General features: G+C 43.6%; 1 protein-coding gene across 1 annotated transcript in view; it reads right to left on the bottom strand.

Annotated features, from left to right (window-relative positions):
• Window positions 1–20,000, bottom strand: part of MGMT (O-6-methylguanine-DNA methyltransferase) — a 143,131-nt gene that overhangs the window by 19,350 nt on the left and 103,781 nt on the right. The window contains exon 4 of the mRNA XM_052677386.1: window positions 10,626–10,783. Within this exon, the coding sequence (XP_052533346.1) occupies window positions 10,626–10,783 (158 nt within the window). The remainder of the gene's footprint in view (window positions 1–10,625; window positions 10,784–20,000) is intronic.

The raw sequence follows: 20,000 nt of genomic DNA on the forward strand, positions 1-20,000 counted from the left end.
CACACATATAAGAGCTCTGCAGATCAGATCGATTCAGAAACATCAACCACCACCTCATCCCTTCATATTTGACCAGCATTAAAGGCCACAGGACATTCTTATGTTGGAGAGGACACAGAATAGTCCCTCCACGCACTGACCTTATTGCAACTTTTAAGTGACTGCGTTTTCCATTCAGGACAGAAGTAAATAAGGGACTTCTGTTTCATTTGCCAAAGAGATCAGTTGCTCACCAAGAACTTTACTGGGGTATCTTCTGAACTCTACTCCTCAGCCACGATTTGCAGATCAAACTTGGGAACTGAACTTGGCTCTGGCACAGCAATATAAATCCTTATGGAAAGGTCCATGCATGACAAGAGAGCACAACTGGCCATAATCTGACTCAGAACTGAGAGATTACTGCCAGGGCACTGAAGTGGAACTTCTGGTTCCACCTCAACCTTCTTTTTTTCTCAGTTTGTGGCATTCTTGTTATTGCCTATTACAAGTGCCTTGGCTGATGCCCAGCATGCAAAAGCTGCTTGTCTCCTTCTCCCAAGCAAAAACCATAAAGTAAATTCAATTTACTTCAATCTGCATCGTTGGAACACAACAAAAATGCAGCTTCATGCTGCTGTGATTCAGCCCTTCTGACTTGTCCTGTTAACACAACATACAAACCTATCTGTAGCCCCTAAATAAATCACAAAAGATGCTGTTTCCTAATTACAGAGGGACCGAGGAAGGGCAGGTAGGACCATCTGGTTGCAGTTAAACTCCAACAGGCAGGGAGGTTCTGCAAAAACTTCTCAAGATTTACGGTATGCTGGAACTGCCACTTTGATATTAGCAAACTCAAAATAAAATGTGAATTCAACCACGCTCACACATGTTGATAAAGCATGACTTCCAATTGATGCCATAAATTCAGCTGCCTAACATCAATATTTCAAGTCATCCTGAACTTTGTTTCAAGGTCCTGAAATGCAAAAAAAAGCAAAGGATAGTGGCAAATGTTGAAGTTGTGGCAATGTAAATTCATGGCTTTCCTGCTCGTGGGTGATTTGCTGCTATGGTGGAGCTGGTGTAGAATAGGGTAGCTGAGGGCACCCAGCAAGAAGCTGGGCCATCAAATGGCAAACCTCAGATAGGGCTCCCACCGTGCCAGCCCTCCCTGCACACACACACGGCTCAGGACCACCACAAAGTAGTGAAACTGGGGGCTCTCAGCTTGAAATCCGGTGCAAAACTGATTCTACAAATGGGAATTTCTTACATTGCCTTAAAAACGGTGACATTTTCCCCCTCAGCACTGCTGCAGTGCCCCAGGAGGCCTCACACGGCCACCCCATGAAGCACGTGGACACGGGAGCTCCTCATCCACACCAGGAACAGGAAAACCCCCCAGCCACGAGACTTTGGAAGAAAGCCATCACAAAACTCTTTGCAACCACCAACCAACAGCACTTCCAGCAGGCCAACGCATCAAATCACATGCAGCAGGGGCCCCAGTCAGCCAGATTAAGGGCCAGTGTGTGTCCCATGCAGGTGGGCCAAGAGACACCATCATCTCCTCCTGCAGTTTTTGCTGTTCCAAGCGTAATTGCTTTTTTCTCTGTAATTCCACTTAGAATTCCATTGATGAGGTGTTTTCACAGTTTCGTTTTTCAACGTGGCCCTAAATACCAACTCCCACATGACTCTGGATCAAGAAATCTGCACCTTCAGTTGCTTTGTGAAGATCCTGTTACCAAAGATAACCTGCCCTAGAAAATTAATGTGTTTTAATTTTGAAAGATGTAATGCAAATGTGCTCCATTATGTGAACAAAGTAAATTACAAGATCTTCAGTTGTCTGCGTAAACCACGAACAGCAATTTCTTTAGATTTCCTTAAGTTTCTCTGTAAATGGGCAAGTTAAAAATAATATTCATTAAATCGCTTAACTGCAATAAAATGAAACTATTTGCTTACTACATACAAATTAAGTCAGAATCAAAGTACTGTTTTTCTTTTTCAGTTTGTATTAAATTATTATTGAATTATAAATATCTAATGCATGAGGCTAAACACTTACGTAGCACTTTGCAAACACTAATTCACAAATGATGCAGCATCTTTCCAAGGCACATATGAAAGCAGCAGCAATTAATTCTCAGAATTTCCTGGCTTCAAACTCAAAGTTACAGCACTTTTTTTCTTTTTGCTAAGGAGTACACATTTAAGCAGTCAGCAAAACAACTGTGAAGACATAAAGTGCAATTTCATGAAGTTACTTAGCCTCTTGACTGATAACGCTGCCATCGCACACAGTGCACTGCTAAATGAACTGCAATTTGAATTCCCGAGATTCAAATTATTTAAACAGACATCCTGGAAGCAAGCACGGGAGAAGTCCTATCAGTGACCCCTGATGGTTTTTCAGAGACTAGACTCTGCTAAATTAATAAGCAGCCCTAAAGTAACCACCTTTTTTGGCGGAAGCCCTCGCAGAAAGAGCTAATGGGCCAAAAGGAAACGCCTCTCCAGGGCTCAGAGACCTCCTGGCTTACATGGGGAGCACGAGGCATGCAGGGTGGGGAAATGAGTGCAGCTGCCCACTGCCTCTTAAAGAACGACTTGCTTTTCTCAAGTACCTGATGAATATTGCAGGGATTTTAATAATTTGGTAAGTTGAACAAGCAGATATTTTCCTGATGAGCAGAGCAATTATTTTACGTAAATCTGCGGTGTCATAAAAATACTGCATATGTCTCACAGCCTGCCACAGAGGTGGCTCTTCCCTAATTCCATGCCTTTCTGACAAACCCAATGAAATCAGCACAGACGCAAACGTGTTTATACAACATTAAGGGCTCACGTTAAGCTGAAAGCAAGCAGGAAATTTGACTTTCAGATTGACAGATGAAGAGGGTACGTTCCTGTGTCAGCAACAAAGAATATGTTTGTTACTTCACCATTGAGAAATTGTTTGTAAATCCACACGATATCCTGCTAGGAGAGACCCTGTGATCCTCCTCACTTAAAGAATGGTCAGAGTTAAGGTCAGAGCACTCTCAATCTGAATTTCAGATCTCGACTTTTGTTGGCTTTACTTTCGCCTTCTGCATTAAATATGAATGATATTCACCAAAACATTTGGAACATTAATTACAGGGAAATACACATTATTTTATCGCTTGCCTCAGAAAGCATAGCTTCAGTCATTGTTCACCCACGCAAAGACAATCATGAGCTCCAAGCAAAGTGCTAAAATATAAAAGGCCACATTCATTCACGTATTGGTCCAAGCTGCAGCACTATAAAGTACATCAAAAGGTGTTAATGGTTTCAATATTTATCTGCTGCAGGGAAGCACTCTAAAAAGAAGACAGAAAAAAAAATTCTGCTAATGGCTGTGTCTCTCCATTAAAATGAAAAGCTTAATGCATCTTATAATCAGAGGACAATTTGCAAATCATTAAGAGAAATGTAAAATTCCATTAAAATACAAATCAAGAGTCCCTCACTGGACTAATAATCTTTTTGATATTATTTTGCATTTCACTATTTCTGTTCCCAATATCCAGGCACCACAAATGATCAGTTCTTGAACACGCTATTTACCACAGCCTACTTCTTTAACGAGAGACTGAGAGAAGTATAATCTGCTATTCAGAGCAGGTACTAATGAAGAATTCCATATATTCTGAAATTTAATTAAAACCCCAAAGATTTCAAATTAGATGCAATTTGAAATGCCTGGGGCAGAAATACATGCACTTGCGTGGCAAGGGTATCACGCTGAAAGTTGATACCGTAATTGGTCTTGATGTATTTTTGTGTTGCCAGGCTGAAGCGCAGAACTCATAACCATATAAAAATTCTCTGTAGATTACCTGCTCATTGAAAATGCCATCACTCAGGTAGTTCTCTACTAAATTACCATGCTACTAAAATGCACAAAGTGATTCGAAGAGAAGAGTGGCACAGCTGGTCGACGCTGCCAATGAGTTATGCATGCGTCGACGCTGCCTTTTTTCTTAGTAAAATATGCTCAGTTGAATATTAAAATATAATTGGCATTCAACCTAAGTAGCTTAAACCATTTTGTTATCTTCTTTTAAACCGATTTGGCTCCTCCACAGTTATTTTCAAGGATGCGATTCACAAACTAATGACACCATCACATTCAGCTAGATTTGTACTATTTTACATTTGTCATAAATAGGAACAATTTCTACAGCCTTCTAGGGATGTCCTTTAATACTGGCTCCTCTCGAACATCAAAGACTCAATTCATGGGGAAAAAAAAGAAGAAAAAAAAAAAGAGTATGCCATTTATGTTGGTTCTTGCATATTTTATTCTGAGAAGAGTGTGGGATGCAAATTTCTAGTGAAAAGTGCATTTCTGCAGTTGAAGAAGTCTCTTTTCCCTAGGATATATTGGTCAGCTCTCAGATTCATAGGCTCCAAAAGAAGATACAGCAAAAGATCGTGGAACTGGGTCTGAAAGTGGCACTCTTAGGTCAAGCAGGAAATAGCCACAGTAGAAAATGGTTTCCTCTCAAATAAACCCATCTATGTGCCCTAACATAGAGGGTGCTATAAACATCACTATCTTTCTGCTTTCTAAAAAATGTTAAGAATAGCTTTTAGAAAACAAGGTGATTGTGACAGCAGCTGTCACATTAAACACCTTACCACTGACATGGTAAACTGGCTGAGCACATATTGATGTTATTTCCCGTTGATATGTAAAACTTGGCTGAAAGCTCATCAGGCAAGAAAGGGGGGGATATTTTAACAAAACTATTTTCTTTTCTCTTGTGCATGTACTTTATTACATAGGGTGCAGAGGTTACATGGGCCCACAGGTATGTCAACAACTCCAAGGAAGAAGGAATTAAACAAAACTTACTCTTTGTTGGGCTGCAGTGTGAGCAGGATGCTGAGGCCTACAAGTGCAGGTAAAGGCAGTGATGACACGACTCCAGGTGGAAGTCCTTTCTCACATTACTGTTTTTCTCCTCCTTCAGCTCCCCACCTTTTTATCTACACCTCATACACAAGCAGTCATGGCAAAAGTTGATCGTATAGTCAAAATATTCTTCAATATGTGTGCCTTGTATTTGATGGGGGGAGGAAATACGTGACTTTGAACAAGCTGCCTTTACAAAGAAGCATCCCATGCACGTGGCTTTCACCAGGGGCAGACTGCAGGGAAGACCTACGGATCTCAGCACAACTGTGTGCACTGTTATCCTAAGAATAACTTTTTCTGTCTTGTGCATGTGGGAAATGCCACAAAAGTTTGCAGTTTTGATCACAAAGAGGCTCCCATTCAGTTCTAAAAGAAAAACAGCATTTGGGATGAGTTATACCATTACATTGGCTGGCCCATAGCAAAAATGGTATATAAAATACCCTCCTACAAAACTTTATGCAGGAATTGAAAACAAAAGTGGAAAAAAAAAAACCCACCACAAAGACTTACTGTCTCTCCTACTCTCTCCTCTATTACCACACAGCAAATCAACATACATCCAGTAACTGGGAAGAGTGAATCTGATAACTCAATTGTTTGATAAGAGGCAGAGGTAATTATTTGCCCCATATTCTTCAGCTGCCCATCAGCCCCGCAAGCTCCAGCCCAGCCTGAGCATTTTCAGATGTTGCATATGGATTTACATCAACTGGATGATATCAGAAAAGTCATTTAAAAGTAAGTGCAATTTAGTTTAAAAGGGCAAATGAAGTTACAAGACGTACACAGGGTTGAGGAAAATTAAAATTACGTAAAGCCCTGTAGAGCCTTCTGTCTCTATAGATGCATCTCATATCCACAGGCCATCATGTTAAAAGTTACAAGTTAATAAAGACAGCAAAACTGTGAAAATTTCATTCACTTTAGTATTTACTGTATTGCTAACGCTGGGCAAATGTAATTCTAGGAGTCAGAAGAAAACTCTGAACTTGAAGATGAACTTAAAATGCTATGCTTACTTCTACTATGGATCTAAGTTACTTTCAGCTTAATAAAAGTCCATCACAGGTTAACAGCATCCTTTCCATTTCTCACCTGTTCTCACCCTTAATTCCCATTGCCTCATGTTCTCCTCAAGGCTGCAAATCACCAAAACATGACATTACATATTTTTTTCCATTACACAAAATGCTCACAGCCACCACGCAGTGACCTCAGGATGGACAGTGGATATCTGTCAGACTGCCCTGGTGTCTGACATCCCTGAGCATCTTCCTCCTGCTCTCCTGATCAGGTTTTTTTTTTTTGTTTTTTGTTTTGCTATGGTTTCTCCTTTTTGAGTCTTGGAAGCCTCAGCCCTAAATCCTCTACTTCTGAGGTTCTTAAAAAGGAGTCTTCTCACTTTCATGACTTAAAGAACAACTTTTTAACCAGCTGTTTCTTTTCTTGTTGTATTGGAGTGCTGAACTGCTATCGCCTTGCCCACAAACTGGCACCCAATGTTTGAAATCTTTTAGAATCACAGAATTGCTCTGGTTGGAAAAGATCTTAAAGATTATTGAGTCCAATGAGGTCAATGGTTGTTACAATTATTTATTGGTTTCAACACAAAGCAAGGGAAGAGAGACCTGTATTGGTCTTAATACTGTAAATGTTCTCTCTTATTTTAGTAATTTTTACATACTGAAAAACTACTTGGCTAAACTGCATGAGAGAGAGAAATTTACTCTTAGGATACACTGCACACAGTAATAGGATTTACTGCACGCAGTATTTAAGGTAAGCAATGCAGCTTTTAAAAAATACTTTTTAATGTAAGCACTCAGGACATGTTGGATCTGATGTCTCAGAAGTCAATCAAAGCAACAGCCCCACTGTCATCAGAAAACTTGCTTCTCATTTGAGCATTTCAACCACAGAAAGGAAGAAAACACATAGGTCTTGGCTTAGTTACAGACAAAAATCAGAATACTTGCTTTTTTATCTTAATTTTTTATCTTAATCTGGTGGGTTTTTTTCCCCCAATAGTTCACGATGTGCAAAAGCAGAGAAACAAAGAAGTGGCAGCAAGGTGAAGGAGCAGTGAGACGCCGTCGATGGGAGGGTTTTCTGTCTGGGTTCTTTCTGAAGGGAAAGATCCCCCCCCAAGCACAGAAGAGCAGCCATGGCAGCGTGATTCTGTCCTATCAGCTGGAGGACAAAGTCCCACCCCACAGAGGTGCCCCAAAGCTCGGACAGCACGCCGCTCCTACAGCTGGGAAGCAGCATTTCACAGTGTGCCTTGCCGCCCTTAGCGGTGCCTGCGCCAGCCTCGCTGTCTGCAGTGCTGTGGTTCTTCTCTCTGAGCGAGGAGGCTCCCAGGAAATCACAGGGTAATTATTGATTACAGGCCTGGGCACGGTGCGAAGTCATCTTGAAGGGGGAATGGAGGCACCGCCGCCGTCTTTGAAGACTCTGCTCCCATTATGTATGAGGTGTTTCATCAATATCCCTTCTTGGATGAATAACATGCATTATACACGGGAAATTTCAGCTGCTAAGCTGGCTTGCAAAACTCACCTCCCTGGCCTCCATCCTCAAATTGCTCCTGCTCTGGCTTTCTGTACTGCTTTTTCTGCCCTCAGTTGCAGGCAGAGGGCCAAAGTCCTCCTCCCTTGCATGGACATGGAAACATGCAGCTTATGTGAAAGCAGGTGCACAAGCCGGACAGCTGGAAAATGCCTCTACCTCATACCTGCAACACAGGGGCAGAACCACAGCTCTGCAAAGCAGAAGGAGCTCGGCCAGCAGTGAGGGCAGCTGGGCACGGCGTGGCATGCAAAGAGCAGAGCCCCAGGGCTGCTGCTTGTCACAGGGCAAAGGAACACTCTTGTGTGTGTCCAATTTCCTCTGCTCTTGTTGCTCTAATAAGCCATCTGGTCTGCAAACACGGCGCTGCTCCCTGCTGCAGTACCCAGTGCTGCGATGCTCGCCGTGGTCTCGAGCAGCAGGTTTGCAAGGCACAAATAAGGAAAAGCCAGGAAATTCATGATTGGCCAATTTAGCATTTCCTTTACCATTTCACGAACTCACAAATCAAACAACTCATGCGTAGGCTTCAAAACAGTAACAAGGTCTATTGTTCTTTATCATACACAGCGGGGACTAATGACCATGGTACATTAAGAACAATTAATCACTCTCCATGATAAACGTGCAGAGATTTGCCCGAGGTGTAACACCTTGAAGTCACTACGCAGAGAAGTGGGAAATACTTCCTTTTCCCTAGGTTGCTGAAATTTGACATTGAGCACCAGACCAACCGTTGGAAATTCCAGTTTTCAATTAGATTTAAAAAAAAAAGCAAACAAACAAACTAAAACAACAGAAAAGCACACTGCCAACGGGAAAAGAACCAGCTGCATTTGCTGGGAGCAGCCAGCTGGTACACCAGCAGCTTCTGCACGTGTGGAGGAGGCAGCCCTCAGTTCCCAGGCTGTGCTGCAGCGCTGGCGCTTCAGAGTCAAACTTAGCACTGATGGGTTACAAGGAGGAATGGTTCATTCTGTGTTTGGAGTGCTCTTACATGCCTTTCTCCTTTTTAAAGAGTTGAAGGCGATTTGGAAAAGCGAGGACACAAGATGAGCATCTGGAGCCATGTCAGAATTCAGGCTGCTGGGGCAGCAGTAACGCATATGTGCATGATAGCTGAGTTATGGCAGCATGACGACCACACTGCTCTATGTCTGCAGCACAATGACCACGGGAAGGGGCTCATAGGAAGAAAAGTACACAGTGGGATCATTGCTTTGGCCAACAACCACCTGCAGGAGTGGCCCTGGGCTTCCTGAATTCACCAATCTCTCTCTGCATCCACTAAGTTAATTGTTAACGTATTTGTCTACGCAAGGAACTGTGCCTTAATACTCAGCACAAAAGTAACTGCAGGAAAGCGATCGCTCATTGCGAAGTGCTTCATCCTGAAAGCACTTCATATTTCTAAGAGTCCTCTTGTAAACATGCTCAGTTGTAACAAAAGCAAAACTCCTGCTGTCCTCAGATGACACTGCCACAGAAAAAACAATAACGTCTGACTAGAGAGCAGACTAAGAAGAAAGAAAATAGCCAAGCATCAGTCCTTCTCACAAAGGCACTGCTGATGGAACTCGTGTCACCCAGGGTCACAGCACGGCACTGCAGGAGGCTGCAGCCACAGGTTGTGATGGCTGGTATGAGAGCTGTGGACAGAGATGCATGAGGAGAGAAGCCTTCGTGGTGGCGGGTCCTCATGCTCACACTAATGTTTATTCTGCATTTTTAAGTGCCTGGAGAAATGAACAGGCACTTTCAAATGTAAATGTGAAAAAGTAAATAAATACCAAATCCTTAACTTAGCACTACTGCAACTCTCACTTGCAGACAAATTGAAATGTGCAATTTAAACCATGATGATGCAGCTTTTATGCTGCGTCCCCATGTTTCTTCTAACTACCTTTAAAAACAAACTTCTACAATTTTTGACATGTATTGCCATATTCCTTCCTGTATCATTTTCATCTAATATATGAGAGTAAGAAAAAGCAAGAAGGAACACCCAAACATTATAAATGCTCTCAGGGTCAGTGCAATACTCAAAACATCAAAGGCACTCACAGCCCATACATTATAATTTGAGTCCAAAAGATGTTGCATTGAGTGATTTTCTTAATGTGAAATAATCTTACAGAAGTTCACCATTAAAATAAAGGTACTCTGCAGACTTCATACAATTTATGACTCGCACCCTTAGAAAACAAGTCTGATGGTCTGCATAACAACAGAACAATTGCATTTCGGTTTTGCTCTGCTCCTTGCAGCTGCCATCAGATATTTAAGAATGAGAAACTGCAGCAGCAAGAAGCAACCTATTATTTATAAGAATCTGAATAAAACCAGCAATTAGCAGCAGACACAGCTGAGTTTTGCAAATCTGTGCCTGTAAGAACAGCTGCTCCTTTCCACACGTAAAATTGGCAATCTTTTTACTGACATATTTCTACTACAGTTTCAAGTACAAACCTATGCACCCATCTGTACAAAGTGATTTTACACAGAACCACACAAAAGAAGAGCACGTATAGCTTGGGGTTCATGTAAAAAACAGCTATCTTACTTTTGGTAGCACAGGAGATACAAGTCCCTTTTCGGTGCTGTGTTATTATGAAATCAGTTCAATTAAAGAATAGATGTTAGAAAATGAGCATTGAAATCACTGGGAAATGATCCCATTCATGGATCAACAAGCAGCCATTGCAAAAAGCAGACTTCTGTTTTTACTGTTTTTGCTTTTTTTCCACTTGTGTTTTGATGCTTTTAATCCTGTAGCCTATCTTCTTTCAGGTGACTGACTTGTTACGAGGCTTTCCAGAAAACACACCAGTGAATGGGAAATGGTAAGGAGGACTTCTTTTCAGCTCATGTTTCCCTCTAAACACAGCATCCTAACTACTTTGCAACAGCACCTGTTTGTTGTCTGGGCATGTCTGAATTGGACAACACAGGTGCACAGAGCTGTGGGTGTCCCATCCCAGGAGGTGCCCATGCCCATGGATACATTGCTGGAGGCAGCCAGCCCCCATCTGTGGGGGGCTGTGGGCAGCGTGTGTGCTCCCGATCCAACCCTCTGTGATTCTACAGCTACCAGGAACTGGGCACTGACCTCGCTGCAGCATGGGGTGGTGGAAGGGTGGCAGGGGCAGCTGCTGTGTCCTGCTGGGCTCACAGAAGTAGGCGCTCAGCCAGGCTGCGCATTGCTGCAGCGGCTCCGGCATGGAGGTCGCAGTGCCACACAGCTCACAGCGCGTCGGAGCCTCCGTCCTGCGGGCACAGAGATGTCAGGCTGTCAATGACGAAAGCAAACATTGGTACTCTTTATGATCTCAAAAACATTCAGTTCCCAGGCACAGACTCCAAAGCTTTCTTTTCCTCTGATGAAAGCAAGGAGAGTCGTAAGAGCAGTAACACGACTTCATCTACGTCATCTCTTGATGTGCCATGGTGACATGAGGTGGTTCAGACTTGTCAGAAGAAAATAAAGGATAGGTGGGAAGACCACTCTAAGTGAGAAACCTCAGGGAACTATAGAAGGAAACCACCCTGGCCTGATGGAGGACACATCCTGGGTCTCTGTGGGGATGGAGAGAGGATCCTCCAGGCACCCACAGGCACCCACAGGCACAGCACAGCCCCCAGAACCCTCCCGGGGAACGAAGAGGAGGAAGCAGCTTTCTGCAGAGCCAGCGCTTTCCCCTTCCGCCATTCCTTCCAGCAACGTTGGCAGGTTTCTGCTTTCCTCCTCTTATTGAATTGGAAGGAAGCAATTGAGAACTCATTTGATTTTCAATGGCAGCTCATGCTTTCAGGATGCTGAAGAGCAAAGCAAACGAACAGAAAGCACCCGCAAATGAAAACGTCCTTTTTCTCTAGCTGCTTTTTCCTTCTTTCTCCTACAGAAGTGCAACGCCTGTATGAGAGCATTGAGAACATGAACACCGCATCTGCAAATATTCAGCCCTGCTCCTTGAGCTGTAACCTCTGGGTTAGGCACAGCAGTGATGAGGAGGAGATCACGGTGCTCTCCTGTTGCTCCACGAGACCACTCAGAACCACAGAGACTGCTTTCAGCACATCTGTAACCAAACAGCCCAGTAGCATGAAACCACCTGGAGAGGAATATGGAGACAACACCAAGAGCAGCTGCCAGACCAGCAAGCCCTGCCAGCAACCTCGTACCTGAATCTGACAAACCTCAGCTACATGATCCCAATGCATCCTGATACTGCAGTTTTTCGTTTCCCCCAGCTGGAAATGCATTCAGAGCCCAGAACAAGTTCTCAGCTGTGTGCTGGTGAAACACAACACAACAGTCTGCTGCAATAGGTTGGATGTGTTACAAAGGGGTAGAAAGAAGAGAAAACTGTAGAAATACCAGAATACATGAGGGACAGCAGAAGAAAAAAGCACAGCAATTCTGACATGGAGTGGTAGGGAGAAAGTAAGATCGGTTCATTGCTATGCTTGAGATGTGCTGCAATGGAGAGGAAATATTTTGTCAGTTACCTCCTAGCAGAAAGCCTGAGAAAATGAGCTGCATCATGTACCAGTAATGGTATAAAAGACACCAGGCCCGCTTTTGCCACGAGGCACCTTTACAAAAAGACCCAACGCCTTCAAATGCTTGATCCACAAATGCTGACGGAGCCGAACACACCAGGACAGCTGTGTGATCAGGCAGCCACCCGGCCCTGCCTCCGGATAGGACAAATGATGTGCAGGCAGGAGCTGTCCCGGGGTTACTCTCAGAAGCAGAGCTCTCACTGGTGTGTGATCAAACGGCCCTGCCATTTCCCCCAGCCCCAATTCATTTTCTGATTAATTGTTAACCACTGAAGGCCACGTAATTACTGATTAGAAAGTGACAGAGAAGAAGGGGGACGGAGAACAGGACAATTAAAATTCTCCAGCAGCAGAAGAATATGATGAGTTGATGGCTTGGAGTGGAAGAAAAAGGGAAAAGAAGAATCAGCCTTGGATCCAGCTTGCTAGAAATTAAGTGCAGTCCTCTACCTCTTTCCATTTATTTACCAAACTACTCAGAGCTTGTGATTTTTTTTTGGAGGAGGAGAAAGAGGGGAAAGGGAGAAACCATTATCAATTTGCTTTATGAAACCAATCTCTATTTTATGTTCCTTTGCTATTCTATTTAATAATCTTTTTGCTAAAAGAAAAAAGTAAAAAAAAAAAAGAAAAGTGTGAGAATGACAGTCATAGAATGGCCTGGGTTGAAAAGGACCACAATAATCATCTAGTTTCAACGCCCCTGCTATGTGCAGGGGCACCAACCATCAGACCAGGCTGCCCAGAGCCACATCCAGCCTGGAGAATCAGTGCAGAAACACTTCCAGATGAATATGAGTATGACACAAGCCTCAAGCCAAGCTCCCAGCACCAAGGATCATCAGTGATTCTGCTCACGCACAACACTCCGCAGAATAGGGCTCAGTTTTACTGTGGATTGTTAGAGCTATGACAATATCATAACTACAGAATATAATAATGCCTTTGAAATCTCCAGGAGAAGTTGGGAGACTTTTCTGCTCCATTTATCCAGAAGAGCATAGAAAGCACTCAGAACTACAGTAACCTTATGGTTTTCACATCATCTTGCTTCACATAGTCGGGAGCCTGGAAATGATTTGGGCTATAATACTGCTATAAAACCAAAGGAATACATCCTCTCATGGCTCCGCATCAGCAGCCCATGAGCTGTGCCCAATGTGCCTGCCACACTGCAGCCTGCAGGGCTTGCCCATCAGGCAAGCTCCAAGCAGGAGCCACCAGCCCCCAGGGTGCTCCCATCACTGCCAGACCCCCCGGGTCATTGCTTTGGGGCCATTCTCCCATCACTTTGCCATTTCCACATCTCTGATCTCCATTTACTGCCACAGTCATGAAAACCAAAGCTCTTGTCAGACCCCATCTGGAGTATTGCATCAAGGCCTGGGGCCCCCAGCACAGAAATGATGTGAAGCTCTTGGAGCAGGTCCAGAGGACAGCCACTAAGATGAACAGAGGGCTGGTGCACCTCTCCTATGAAGAAAGGCTGAGAGATCTGGGATTGTGTAGCTTGGAGAAGAGAAGGCTCCAGGGAGACCTCATTGTGGACTTCCAGTACTTGCAGAGAGCATATAAATGGGAGGGGGAACGACTGTTTACAAGGGTGGATAGTGACAGGACAAGGGGGAATGGTTTTAAATGAGATAGGGGAGGTTGGGTATTAGGAGGAAGTTTTTCAGCCAGAGGGTGGTGAGGCACTGGCACAGGTTGCCCAAGGAGGCTGTGGATGCCCCATCCCTGCAGGCATTCAAGGCCAGGCTGGATGTGGCTCTGGGCAGCCTGGGCTGCTGGTTGGTGACCTGCACACAGCAGGGGGTTGGAAACTAGATGGTCACTGTGGTCCTTTTCAACCAAGGCCATTCTATGGTTCTATGATTCTCTGCAAGAAGAGTTGATGCTTTCTAAGAATGCATTAGCTGCCTTTCCTGTAGGATACAAAGTCAATTCACCAACATATGTGCTGAGAGGTTCACACTGGCACAAGTATAAAAAACCTTCATCTTAATTTTGCTTGGTTAGAAATGCTAACAACCATTCCTGGGAATTGGACAGCATTAATGAAGAAAAAGACAGAAAATCGCTAATGCAAAGGCATCTCCTACTGGCCCTCCTCCCCTCCTGCTCCTTCCCTCCATCCTCCTCCTGCAGTTCCATGGCAGTACTCCTTCTGCAAACTACCTTGTCATTAAAAATTCAACTTAAAACACCAGCTGCCTCTAAAAGCCTTTTCTGAGGCTTCAAAGTCACACTTTGGTCCGACTAAACCACATGCGCGTTTCAAAAAGCAAGGCTAAAATTGGTCTCAAAACATTCATGAGAAGAAAAGGAGAGTAGATTAGGCTATAGGAAATCTTTCCCCCTCTGTTCAGCACTCAGCTTTCTTCTCAATGCCCCATTCTACACATTAATCATTACTGGCTGCTGATGGGCACTACCTGGAGTCGCACACTGTCCCCATTCCTTCTGTATTCACCTGGACACTGAGTAATAAATGCTTTTTTAAAGTTGGTTGTTTCCATGCAGCTGAGATCTGCCCTATCCCAGCCATTCTCTTCCATGGCTTATGAGTTTGCATGTGATGAAATAAAGGAAAACACAGCTTTAACAAATGGGGAGAAACTCAACATCATCATCTGTTTCACTTTAGCAGACTTCTTCCAAACCACTGGCCAAGACTTGGAAGTTTCTAACATGCTTCCAAACTGATCACGTAAGCAGCAAATTGGCTTCAGTATCATTCTCAATAGCTTATCTGTCAGGAAAACCAGAGCAACACCGCGTCTCACGGTGATGAGCCTCAGTGGGCAGCCATCTCCTACACTGCTGGGATTCTAATTATTCCTTTTATTTCTGAGCACCTTTTTGTCTTTGTCAGCTCTTAGTAACACGTAACTGAAACATTACAAGATGTACTTCAAGCTGGCAGTTTCCTGAAGGGAAAGCTAGGAAAATGCTATGACAGTGTTGTATCAGCACCTGCTACATATGCATATATTTATTTGTGTATCTGTGTAAATAGAAATTATGTACACATCCGATATAATGGCTGGGTTGAACACAGCAGACGATGCGAGCTCTGTAGGCTCCTACACCTGAATGCTTTATCCGTCGATGCCCACCTCACCCTCTAGTGGTTTGCCTAAGAAGTCTACGAAGTGCTACAGATGCTGAGCTAATGAAGATCCCCCTTTATTTCAATTCATTTTAAATACAAAATAAAAAAGCTCCCCAACTAACACAGAAATTGCAGCTCCCTGTGCAGACAGACTGCACTCAGCAAAGGGCCACTGGCACAAACCCGCAGGCTTGGGATAATTGCATTATTATATTACTATAACTACAACACTTCCACTTAGATAACAGCAGGGATAAGGACCTAAAATAAACAGAAAATAAGAAATGGAAAAAAGGCACGGAGTGCCTGGTTTTACCCAATCTCTTATAACAGAAATCCGGGTACAGTTAAATCTAAATGTATTAGTCCTAATTAAGAGAGTTTTGGCTCTAGAAATTTGTGAGCACACATATAAGGCAGCACAACATTCAGCATCCCCAGTCTGAAGAGGAGCTGCAAGTTGAGGTAAATAGGAAGGATTACTGTCAGTGAGACCTGTGTATTCTTACACTGCACTGGTCACAGGATTTCTTAGAGGTTTTTGCATTACAAAGGTCCAAACATTACTACGATATGCCCAATAAAGAAAAAGGCTCTGCTAGGTATGCATTGATAAAAAGAGGGGACAAAGGGAAGAAATAAAAATGCAAAAAAACCCCCCAAAACAGCACAAAAACCAACCAAGCCCAGCAACCCACATCTGTACCTTGAATAGCAATGTCACCAAATTCTTTTTTCTTTCCTCAAAATTCCCGCAAAACAATTACAACAAAAGAAATGAGATTACAGAAACCTTCCCCAAGCATTAAGACCATGAGAGACCCTGGGGTCTGCTGGACCAACCTATTTGGGGCCAGAGGGACCAGACCTCGGCTGCTGCCCCAGCAGTCATTGAGGCCCAAAGCAGGCTGGCACCTCCTGAGCACGCACCTCATAGAGCTGACCTCAGAGCAGAGAAGGGATTCTCTGCTATAATTCCATGAATCCTTTAATCTGTCCATGGCTGAAGAGGAAAACATTTTTGGAAATAAACTGCCCAATTACAGCAGGATTCCTGTCATCACCTTGGGGAAGAGTTCTGGATGGAGATGTAAGATCACAAGAGAAACTAAACAACACCAGGAGCATCCAACAGGACCAAGCGAGTCTCCAAAGGATTCAAGACCAGTGAGAAAAAGGGCTCCTTTAGTCATTAGGAAACTCCCAGGGCATTTTTCCTATGCTGCAGCCACCAGATTGCACAAGCCCATGCCCATGATCCTGTGCCCTGCTCCCCTGTGCTTCTTATTTGGACACACTGCCCTTGGCCAGGCTGCAGCCTCAGCCAGAGCCACCCCCAGCTCCTGGCACTGCAGGTTTACCTCTGCCCTCAGCTCCACCATTTGGGGCAGCCATGGACAGCCATCCCCTGCAGCTTGGACAAAGTCCCGAGTCACTGCAGAACCCCTAGAATCTGAGCAGTAACTCTTATGTCAGCAAACACATAGGAGAGGCACATATAATTTAAAAGTTTAGGTACTTCACAGCTTTTTCAATAGCATTTCCCTACTTTATTTAGCAAATGATTGAAGCCAACTACACGCTGGCCTTATGCACCTGAAGCCAACAGGAATCAGACCCACACAAAAAACTGCCATGCTTGAAAAGCAAAGGCTGCCTCACTGCGCTCCTCAGACCTACAGATCTCTGCAGAAGCATTCTGACAGTTGTCTTCCCAGATGTTTTTTCCAAAGAGGAGTACCTGATGTATTACTTTCCAAATGCAAGAATTAGTAATAATTAGAACAGAAACATTAAAAAGATGCTCAGTCACGCAGTGCTGTTCTTTATGTAATATACACACATTCTACTGGCATTTTCAATAAAGCCTTCATCATGGAAACAAATAAAAATGTATTTTATCAACATCTAAACGTCATTTAAATAGACTTCCTTTGATAGATGAAGACTAAAGCCACCCCAAAACTGTGGATGGATTATCTGGTCTCTAATGATTCCAAAACAATTACAGGATGCAGAGCAATCTCGTTAAATTTTATTCAAAAGCTTACTACACTCGTGTTTTCTCTTATTTTTCTATCAATGAAACCCATGAGGTTTAAGAACAATTCATTATGTATGAGACCCAACTTACAGTGCTTGACTGTTGATTAATAGGAAAGTTTGCTGTATGTACATTTGCAACATTAGATGCATACAATATGCTAACTTATTCTTTCACTGAAGCTAATTATTTACAAAAATGACTACTTGAGACTACAATTTATTAAATGCATGCATCCAGTCTCAATTTGGCCCCAAAAGACAGCCTGGAATGAAGATCTTTTACTTGATGTGACAACTTCTAGAAACAGTGTTATTAATATTGTAAATGTGGCAAATAAAGAGTTCAAATAGCCATATGTTTGCGTTGCATTTTTTCCCTACAACTGAATGAGCGAACAAAGCAGCCTTTTAAAGCTTGAAATTCACGGGGAAGCACATCCTTACACGGTTTAATTTAGCTTCTTATCACTGGAGTGTCTGTATGACAGTAGGCACAAATTAGAAAAAAAGAAAAGAGAGCTGCAAGGAGCAGAAAATGCACCGCAGCTCTTGTCAAAACGCCCCAACCATGAGCCTCTTTATGAGACCTACTGAGAAGAAATTGGAGCATTTATGGAAGGGTGTAAGAACTCTGAATTTATTAAGACTTACTCTTTTCCATACAACCTTTGCAATGTTTTCTCCATTCCACTTTTTAACGTGTCATTAAGGATCGAAATTCTGATGGATACCTTCTATCCCGAAGAAGCAGCACCTGCACAAATCTCAAACATACAGATGTAGCTCTTGAGTAAAACACACAGATGCTCAGATGGACAAATCTCGTGCAATTAATGATGCTACGTGTAGGAACCACATGGAGGTTGCCAATGAAGGCAGTGTCTATGGCCAGCCGTGATGCTTGGGAAGATCCTGCCTGCTTATTCTGTGCTCTGAGTGCATACCAGCAAACACTTTAAAGAAGGCAGTGGGACTCCTGTCTTCACATGCCAAGATAAGGAAAATCAATGTCAATGCCCCAAAGACTCAAGTGATAGCACTGAAGGTCATTGAATGCTACTCACTGCCCTGTACTATTAAAGTTTTGATTGGAATCCTGTATAGACAGACACAGATTTCAAACAAGATCTTGCCCTGGGACACAGAACTGTAAGACTGTGGAGGAAACAAAACAATCAGCGAGAGGTGGACTTCTCCGGGAGCACAAGGAGCAGCTTCAAGGAAGACAACACTGTGTGGTCTTGGCTTATTTTTTCCTGAACATATTTATTGTGTTTCCAGAGAAGCAAACCTCATTACGGACAAAGATCTCTGTTAAAACAACAGCAAAGTGCAAAGACACTAAAATCCTATGGTTCTTCATCCAGCAGGATGGTGCAGTCCATCACCCCCCCAGTGGGTCGCCCACTCAAGTACTGCTTTCTTCTTTCTCCCAGGCAAATAATTTCCAGACTAATTCCTGTTATCTCCGGATTTCATTCGGTGTCTTTCTATTCCACAGTAGCAGAAGTCCTGGTGACAGGTCAGGAAAACCACAGTGCTTAGCAGTGCTGTGAAGCTGCACAGCCTTTGTGCCCAGCCCCAGTCCAGATCTCCTTCCCCAAAGAGTCCCTCAGAGGGAATGGTTTTCTTCCAAATGTGATGCAGAATGGATGGCTGGGAAACCAGAACTCTGGGAACAACACAAGAGCAAATCAAACTGGTGGCATAATACATTCAGCACTGTCCCAGGGTGGCCAGAAAAACAGCAACTGCAGGGAAAAACACTGCTCTGCTCCTCCTTTCTGGAGACTGAGCATCAGCAAAGGACTAAACTATTAACAAATGAACAGCCTCTAATGGCCCAGCAGCTTGGCCGTACCTGCAGAACAAAAAGACTCCTATCAGAGTAGTTCTTCATTCATACTTCTGTTTCAAACCAATGGGGTTGGTGCAAAACAATCAGAGAGATTTGTCTGAAAAAGAAGGAAGTTCTCTGAGCACTGTTTTACAGGAAAGGACCAACCTGTTCTGAATCGAGAGTGGGGGAAATCAAAGGCAGCCCCTCACCTAGCAACAACCCAGCAGCTATTTCATGGCAGACACCAGAAGCAAATACTCAGCAAAGCTGTAAGAGGCAGCAGGCTCTCACCCGAGATGTTAGGCAACATTAAGCATAGGTGATATCATCAGTTCTATCTATAATTAGGTTAAAAGAAAGTCAGTTAATTTTAGCGCTTACAAGAAATTGTTACAAAACAGTTTTTTTTCTTATATAAAAGAATTCTCCCTTCAGGCTTCTGAGGTGGGTTTTATCTCAGGCAATTAGCTGTGCTGGGGATGGCTGCAGGGACTGCACACTGCTCCCATGCAACTCCAGCACACACTGCTGCAGGGCACTGGGCAGCACCTGCATGTGGGGAAACGAAAGGAGGGAAAGTCAAGGCTGAATTCATGCAACTGGACTCTGCCTTCAGATGTGTGCTAAGGCGTGAATTCAGGATGAGAGTGAGCATCAAGAATGATAATCAATGGCACCAGCAGGTAGACCATCCCATTAAGACGAATTAAAATACAGATGAATCATAGAATGGCCTGGGTTGAAAAGGACCACAATGACCATCTCGTTTCAACCCCCTGCTGTGTGCAGGTCACCAACCAGCAGCCCAGGCTGCCCAGAGCCACATCCAGCCTGGCCTTGGATGCCTGCAGGGATGGGGCATCCACAGCTTCCTTGGGCAACCTGTTCCAGTATGTAACATGGATCGGAAACCTCTT

This window comes from Tympanuchus pallidicinctus, unplaced genomic scaffold, assembly GCF_026119805.1.
Source record: "Tympanuchus pallidicinctus isolate F22 unplaced genomic scaffold, pur_lepc_1.0 scaffold16, whole genome shotgun sequence".
Taxonomy (NCBI): Eukaryota; Metazoa; Chordata; class Aves; order Galliformes; family Phasianidae; genus Tympanuchus; species Tympanuchus pallidicinctus.